The sequence below is a fragment of the Dysidea avara genome, chromosome 9 (assembly GCF_963678975.1).
Source record: "Dysidea avara chromosome 9, odDysAvar1.4, whole genome shotgun sequence".
Classification (NCBI taxonomy): domain Eukaryota; kingdom Metazoa; phylum Porifera; class Demospongiae; order Dictyoceratida; family Dysideidae; genus Dysidea; species Dysidea avara.
This window is the reverse complement of record NC_089280.1, coordinates 22,062,494-22,071,200: the sequence shown is the minus strand read 5'-3', so window position 1 is coordinate 22,071,200 and position 8,707 is coordinate 22,062,494. Positions and strand designations below refer to the sequence as shown.

Below are 8,707 nucleotides of genomic sequence, written 5' to 3'. Positions count from 1 at the left end.
TTGCTTCAAAAAAGGGTTTGTCATTTTTTGATAGGACCTTCTGGCAAGGAATGGTGTAGCTACTAAAAAGACTGATTAGTACCAGCTCAAGTCTGGAAGAAAGGTATCTGATAATTGAGAAGCTAGAGGACAAAAGTAGAAATGCACATTTTATTATAGCTATACAGTTTTAAATAATGTACTAGTTCAAACTTAAAGCGAAAAATTACGACTCACATTCTGCAATGAGTTGAGACATGCAATTTACACTAAACTGTCCCCTCATTTCGAGTAAGGAAGGTTTGACCCATTTGTGAGTTATAGAGCAAAATATATTTTGTGGGAAGCCATATCAAATAGTACACTCTTATTCTAACATGTACCTGTTGTGCAATTGTGATAGTGTTGGTTGTCTGAACCTGCCCAAACCTAAATGCTGCAGAGCTATATATAGCTAATCTAAAGTTTAGTATATCAAATATTTATAGGCAAATTATCAGCATTTGTATGTGAAAATGTCTCCAAATTGCAGTATTTTAGCATCTATTTTTCATGGGGGGCATGCCCCAGCATGCTGAGAGGCACACCTTCACATGAGAGATTAGTTACCCCCCCACTGTAAATCCTAAATCCGCCCTTGTGCATACTTCACTCATAGGTTTAAAACATTTTTTTTCATGATCAGTGGTAATCAGTACAAAATAATTACGTTCACATGTGATCATGGAGATAATGACACAAAGGGATTTCATGATCACCCTAGTAGCACAGCAATCATAATTTATTAGCTGTGCTGTTTGACTCTTCAAATTATTATATTGTTTGAAATAATAATTTTTTAATTTTACTGAACTACCAATCCTGTACTTTGCTCAATTTGGCCTGAGAGACAAAAGATTTAGTAATCAAAGTTGTTTGTTATAAAAAATGCAACAAAGTTACAAACTAGACAACTAAATAATTAATACAGTAACCAATTAAACTTATACTAGTCTAGTTTATAGTCTACTTTAAAGAAGATATTATCATCTTTGAGGTACTGACATGTGGGAGTGGTCTTGTGGAGGTCTTTATTGGATATGAATTGATAACTGTACCACATGTAAGGACCTCTCTCCCCACTAGTGACCCTCTCATGACCAACATTCTGATACTTCCCATTCCCTGAATGATGTTCACTGTTACTGATCTGGTTCAACAACTTCACCTCACAATGTCCCTTCAGTGGCCACCTTAACTGATCATCATATGGACCCTTCATGAGGAACAGGCCAACAAACAGGTGAGTACCTCTACCATCATGTGCACCAGCAGCTACAATGTGCAGTGTCATTCTGTATCCCTTGTGATGAGTGTAGAATGAGTCACTGTACCAGTTAACTTTATCACTCTTCTTCTTGGTATACTTTGATATCTTCACAATTACTGCAGCTACTTGATCACCTGATGATAACCTTGATGATGAAGTGATGATAATGCTAGGCCAGTCACTGAATAGTAGTTTTGCATTACGTTGATCCAGTTCAGTGATCCTCTTCTGAGCAGCAGTTTCAATCTCAGTGATCTTTGTTTGGAATTTAGTCTCCAGTTTAGCTAGTGCCTCATCAGTATTGGCAGCTAATGTGGTGTGCTCCTTTTCAGCTTTTGTAAGATTTTGACAAGTTGTAGCTAATTGTTGTTTTGTAGTGTTCAGTTCTCTTTCTGTGTTAGTGAGTTTCTGTGTGAGTTCATTTTTTGTCTTTTTTACTTCTTGTTGACTAGCAATGAGTCTTTGAGTAAGATCATCTATTGTTTTCTTTGCTTCTTGCTTAGTTACTACAAGCTGTTGAATAAGATCATCCTTCCACTTTCTACTCTCTTCTTGAGTGTTCATCAAATTTGTGTTCATATCAGCTAATTTTTTTGATTCATCATCAAAATTCTTTCTCATTTTCCCCTCAAGCTTGTCAGTAGCTCTCTTGCTTTCTTCTTGGGAAATTTTGAGCTCAGTTTTGAGATTCTCTTTAGTAGCTGCTAATTCTTGTTTGGTTGTTGCAAGATCATTCTCTGCCTGTTGAAGCTTTAGGGAAAGGTCATCTTTAGTGGCTGCTAATTGTTGTTTTGTAGTGTTAAGATCTCTCTTTGTGTTTGTGAGTTTCTGAGTGAGTTCATCTTTTGTCTTTTCTGTTTCTTGTTTAGTTACCACAAGCCGTTGAATAAGATCATCCTTCCACATTCTCTCCTCTTCTTGGATATTCGTCAAATTTGCATTCATATCAACTAATGTTTTTGATTGATCAGCAAAAGATTTTATCATTTCTTCCTCAATCTTGTCAGTAGTTCTCTTGTTTTCTTCTTTGGAGACTTTAAGATCATATTTGAAATTCTGTTTAGTAGCTGCTAATTCTTGTTTGGTTGTTGTTAGATCATTCTCTGTTTGTTGAAGCTTTAGAGTAAGGTTATTTTCAGTGACTGCTAGTTGTTCATTAGACTCTTTTTCCACCTGCTCAACTTTCACAGTAAGATCATCTTTATATTTCTCTAGTTGACGTGTTGTTAGTTCTTGTTTAGTTGCAAGATCTCTTTCTGTTTGCTGTAATCGCTGTATGAGTCTATCAATTGTCTTCACAGTGTCAATTTGAGTACTGGTCAGTTGTTGTTTGGTAGTAGCCAGGTCTTTACCTATCCGAGTAGTCTTTGCTGTTAGTTCCTCTCTGCTGTTCACTACCTCAACTTGACTACTAGCTAAATTGTACTGAGCCTTAGTGAGCTGGCGTATGGCAAAGGACAAGTGTTCTTCCATCTTCTCTTTGTTGTGTTTCTTCTGATCCTTACGAGCCATCCTCTCCTCACAACCCACCACGTGATACTCACACTGGATTAGCTCCAGTGGACACATCTTCTTGTGTTCTTCTACACCATCTCTTGGGACACTACCCACCTCACACTTGTTGGGACAGGCTATGGAGAACTTGGGACACTGTTCCTTGTGTTCACCCTCAATAAACTGTTGTTCTCCTGTAATGTGACAATACTGACATTCCACCTTAAGACGTGGACACTCCATCTTGATGTGGGTGTGTATATATCGTCGTTGCAAAGTTGCTCCACAAGTATTGGGGCAGGTGACTTCTTCAAGTGGACACATCTTCCTATGTTCATCAATATCTTCACGAGGTATGCTGTCAGTTTCATATTTGTTGGGACAGGCTATGGGGAATTTGGGACACTGATCCTTGTGTTCACCCTCAATGAACCGATTTTCTCCTGTAATGTGGCAATATAGACAGTCAACCATACGACATACACACTCATCCTCAACATGACTGGACAGATATTTTCGTTGTACACACATTCCACAACCATTAGTACATATCACCTCCTCAAATTGACAACCGTCACTGTTTGTAACATGACCGACAATGTTATTCACTTCACCCTGCCACTCACAACCTTTCTCATTGTTAGTACAGAACACATGGAGACTCCTGACTGTTCGGTCAGCTTGTTTGTTCGGTATGGTAAGAAATTCTTCATTTCGGCAAATGGGACAAGCATCAGAAATGGTAGTAGCTTTCTTTGCACCCTCAAGACAAGACTTACAGAATGTGTGACCACAACATCCACTAAGATAAGGATCTCTACTGGGATAGTGACAGATATTACACATCAACCAATCTGGTGGTGTCGCCACGAAGTGATATTCGTACCCGCCCCCACCATTATTGGGTGTGGCTATCGCCATCAATCTCTAGTGAACTCGGTAGCTACACCTGATAATAAATGAACATGCTTACCACATGATCAGTAAAATTTATTTGCGTTATATACCTTTCTCCTTTTGTTGGTGTACAAAATAAAAGGGGCGTTACCACGTGACTAGGCTACCGTGACAGATCCAAAGCCCACGTGATCTTTGTACTTCATTGCTTTTTGCTCACCCTGAGGGATAGTCTGGCGCCGCCCGCCCCTTCGCAAAAAAGTAAGGGTCTGGTGAAATACAAATACCTAATCATTTCAAAAGGAATTCAATTAGACAGCGTACGTATTGCTTGTTACGTCAGATGATTACACTTCAATTCGAACAAAAGCATTGTGTTGCTAAGGCGATTTCTGTGTGAACGTCATTGGCATGCACTAATTGGCTAGCGCCGAATCTGGGCGCTAGAAATGATTTAGTATCTGTATTTCACCAGACCCTTACTTTATGCGAAGGGGCGGGCGGCGCTAGACTACCTGAGGGACTTTCTAGCATGCGATCTAACAAGGCGTACTCGTGCTACTAGGTGAAGAAGGTACTCAACTAATGGGATATGACTATTATGAGGTATGGGAGTAAGGGTCGTACATATAATAGCGTATTTTTGGGGTAGCTATGTGTAGGGTCCGCAACGCGAAAAATCGATATCCTCCAATCAGCTATCTAACTATTGTCATGTGTTAGGCTAAGTGTAACTTGAATAACACCAGCATGGCAGCCAAGTTTGTCACTTTCTTCAGGTAGAAAACGACACAAATGTCTTAAAATCAAGTGAGTTTTCGTTCCAGCAGTTCGTAGGGTTCTTCGTATGCCACGATATTCACTCTCAACATTGTTCAAGTAGTCTATCATCAACTCAAAGTATTGGTGGTTTGATTTTATTGGTCAGTTTCCGGTGGCAGCACGATCTGTGCAGCTTTTTGGCGACAGACAAAATGTTTCTTGCTCTGGAGCACAGGACAAGCAGAGCAGCAACTACGCCGTGGGTCAGCAATGACCAGTACTAGGTAAAGTACCTGCATGTGGAGTATGGTTATAACTGAAGCTTGTTAGCCATCTGGCTGAGCCATCTATATGCTGAAATTCGGCCAAAATGACGCGATTTTTGCAAACAAATACCAGAATGGTTGATACATCAGTGAGACAGTCTCCAACAACAAGGATACGAAGCTTATAAACACCTAACAATACGGCTATCTCGCCCAGTAAACGCATAGAGCAATCCAATGCATGAAATAGGCACTCACGTGATCGAAATTCAAATCGCTAAAATACCCATGAAATCACTTTCATTTCTGAATAGAAACCATGCAGTGTGCTCCTTTTGTAAATATTTGTGTTAATTGTTCACTCAGGCGTGATCTGGGCCAGTGCGGGTGTGTTTTATGCTGTGATGGCATCATAGGGAGAGTCTCAGACTGCTGGGCTAATCGAGATGTTGAACCTAATGCACACAAACTGATTGTTACTTGATCCCAAGTGATTTTAATGTCATTGGAATAGATTATGATTGTATTTTCCGAGATTTGAATTTCGATCACGTGAGTGCCTATTTCATGCATTGGATTACTTACTCTATGCGTTTACTGGGCGAGATAGCCGTATTGTTAGGTGTTTATAAGCTTCGTATCCTTGTTGTTGGAGACTGTCTCACTGATGTATCAACCATTCTGGTATTTGTTTGCAAAAATCGCGTCATTTTGGCCGAATTTCAGCATATAGATGGCTCAGCCAGATGGCTAACAAGTTTCAATTATAACCATACTCCACATGCAGGTACTTTACCTTGTACTGGTCATCGCTGACCCACGGCGCAGTTGCTGCTCTGCTCTTCCTGTGCTCCAGAGCAAGAAACATTTTGTCTGTCGCCAAAAAGCTGCACAGATCGTGCTGCCACCGGAAACTGACCAATAAAACCAAACCACCAATACTTTGAGTTGATGGTAGACTACTTGAACAATGTTGAGAGTGAATATCGTGGCATATGAAGAACCCTACGAACTGCTGGAACGAAAACTCACGTGATTTTAAGACATTTGTATCGTTTTCTACCAGAAGAAAGTGACAAACTTGGCTGCCACGCTGGTGTTATTCAATAGCCTAACACATGACAATAGTTAGGTAGTTGATTGGAGGATATCGATTTTTCGCGTTGCGGACCCTACCTATAGGGAAGACTTTATGCATTTTATTGTAAAGGGAAGATTTTATGCCACTCTGCTTTATGTATTTAACAATGGCATAAAACCCAATGCAAGCAGTCTACAGTATCAGGGACGATTTTATGCCAAACCTCACACATTGCAATTGTATGGCATAACAGTAATACCACAAATTGACATAGTTACTATGGAAACAAGAACAAGCTATATACATTATTAGGTAACCATGGTAACAAAGACATGTGTATCAGAGCATAGATAGTATATTACTTAAAAGACTGGGATTGGAAACGGAGTTCGCGCATTGAAACACTCCGTGTTACCGGAAGTGTGGAGGACTGGAGGTCAAGCTTCAGGAAGGACCGAATACACGGCTATTTTATGTGTTGGCGAAGAAATGGAAGGGTTTCTTTACTTAGCCTTAGGTGCACAATTTCATTGGGAAGCCAGTCAATTCAAGTATATATGGGAAACTAGCCGCGCTACACAACCAATGACTAATTTTGTCACCAGCTGTGCGTTGTAATAGAATAGCGTGTGTTGTATTAGAGTTACTTCATCACACCTCTGACTAAACAAACGGTCTCGATGACTGTTTCGGAAAATCGGTCCTAGTCAATTCATGCACTACCCATATTAACAATAATATAGTTTATCACACAGGCACACACACACAACCATGAACACACTTCCCACAAGGGGAGTCATAACAATCTAATTATGGAGAAACATTTTCTTCTGACAACTGCAGTTGCTATCCAAGTCTTTACTGAATATCTTAGTCCATCTCCATTAAGTACACACCACAGAATCAATCAAGATGATGACTTAACGTTACATCCTTTCCTTGCTGACACTTCTCCATGTATACTTGCTGACACAAACACAATCCTATACAGCATTAAAAGTGATACACAATTATCCACTAAATACAATAATGAGTTGATTAATAAATACACAAGAACACAACACGTACTTTGTATGGTATTAGTAGTGTACTACATCAGCATATAGCGTAAGGGAACGTATGTAAGTCATGCACCACAATAAGTCATGTGGTTCTCACTTGTATGTGATACGGGCCTTCAAATTACGTATATTTACAGATGGTGCCTAGTGTCCTCAGGTCCTGTTTGATGGGGTAAAACATGTGATATCATGGCACTGTATAGTTTGGTTTCTTTTTGGCTTGTTATTGTCAATTTTTGAAAACCGTTGCACAAGGCCAGTTACGAGTGGCGATGTAAAAAGTGTGGACTTACAGTCCCTTACACTACTACATATTCAAACATAGTTGAAAATTAACCAGCCAAACTAACAACTAACTATTTACTGTACAACCAATGGAGCTAAAGCCTTTACCACCCAGACTGGGTCAGCACTACTTTACTTTAATTTCTCTTGGTGCACAGCTTTATTTACCCAGGCTTTCGAAGGCTGGAACCCTTTTCACAGCTCAAGTTGCTTTTGTGCAGTACAACTATACAACAAAAATATAAAACCAGTGATCAGCTTAGGCCATGACACATTAATCTTATGTTTCAGGGATGCGGATGCGGTGGGTCACTGTTTTGGCAAACTCAAAAATAAAATATTGTGCAAGCAGTAACAGGTGTAGTAGCCAAGGGGAAGGAAATGGAGCTCCGTCACTTTATTATGGAAGGACTTCAGCTTTTGCACCAGTCAAGATCAAGATACTCTAATAGAGCAGTCATATAACTATCAAAACCTGCTGGCTCACTACTAGAGGGCAAACAATCCATGAAACACATGATTAATTTGGTATGGCCTTAGTATAGTAAATTACTGTGGACATGACAGTGCCACAAAATTTCAGAACAATGGCCAGACAAATGTACCAAATGATCAGCACTTCAACATTCGCAACAGTTTCACTATTCCTTACCCTTCTTATTTGTGCATATTTACAGCAGTAATGATGGTACACTAACCAAATAATCATTGTCACCTTCAAATTTACACCAGGTTGGTTACAATGAAATTTTGAACTAACACACTTAGCACGATTAAAACTCTTTACCTCACATATTGTGGCACCATTAAAACTGAACTTGTATCTAGAAGAATGACTCACATTTAGGGTCCATACACAAGGAAGCAAAGATTGTTGGCATGAAACCAATGGATGGTCTGTTGTTCTTAATCTACTACAGATACCAACTCAAAATATAACCTAAGTGATGTATTTTATCACAGACAATCACCTCGGCGACTCAAAACGATCAGAAGATGCTTGTCTGGATAGTTTCACGCCCATTTGTGAAACAGGCAAAAAGATACCACTGACTAAAATTTGGCACAAGTCGCGAATTTGTTACAATAACACCTCTAAACTCACAGTACAGTATCACTATTGAATAGCGCATCAATACAGCATAAATTCGTGACATAAAACACTTTAGAATTTTTGCTTGCTCCAGTGAAAGAGAGAGGAAGCAAAAATGGCGCATTTTTTCAAAACGTGAATATGCACTTTTTTCGTACAAAAACTGGACTAGCGTGTACAACATGTTATAATATGACTAACCACGTCGATAACTCATCAGTTTTCAGATTCTCGAGTGACTTTTCAGCGTCCAAAGGTAATTATTTTTCCCTAGCGCGGATAACAGGGATTGTTTCAAGAGTGCCTATGTCATAACTACAGGGTATATTGGGTCCGCGAAAACCGTTTCCAATCCAGGTGTTATAATATCTACAGGAAATTGCATTGTCTTTGCAACTACCGGCCATGCGCGATTTGAGCATGCGCGTGTTTTGAATAATAAAACGCGCGCAATACCGTAGCTAACCGGGTAATTTACTC

At 39.6% G+C, this 8,707-nt stretch overlaps 1 protein-coding gene and 2 long non-coding RNA genes across 3 annotated transcripts in view; 1 reads left to right on the top strand and 2 right to left on the bottom strand.

Moving 5' to 3' along the window:
- Window positions 1–3,873, bottom strand: part of LOC136265924 (uncharacterized) — a 31,215-nt gene extending 27,342 nt beyond the window's left edge. Inside the window, exons 1-2 of the mRNA XM_066060874.1 lie at window positions 3,790–3,873; window positions 1,653–3,731 (exon numbers count right to left, since the gene is read on the bottom strand). Coding sequence (XP_065916946.1) covers window positions 1,653–3,703 — 2,051 coding nt within the window. The 5' untranslated portion in view covers window positions 3,704–3,731; window positions 3,790–3,873. The remainder of the gene's footprint in view (window positions 1–1,652; window positions 3,732–3,789) is intronic.
- A 326-nt stretch (window positions 3,874–4,199) lies between these two features.
- LOC136265941 (uncharacterized) overlaps window positions 4,200–8,707 on the top strand; it is a 35,125-nt gene continuing 30,617 nt past the window's right edge. The window contains exon 1 of the long non-coding RNA XR_010705811.1: window positions 4,200–4,285. This is a non-coding gene — a long non-coding RNA (uncharacterized lncRNA). The remainder of the gene's footprint in view (window positions 4,286–8,707) is intronic.
- Window positions 6,517–8,568, bottom strand: LOC136266267 (uncharacterized). The gene is made up of 2 exons (XR_010706010.1): window positions 8,429–8,568; window positions 6,517–6,771 (listed from the first exon to the last, which is right to left on the bottom strand). It is a non-coding gene; the product is annotated as an uncharacterized lncRNA (long non-coding RNA).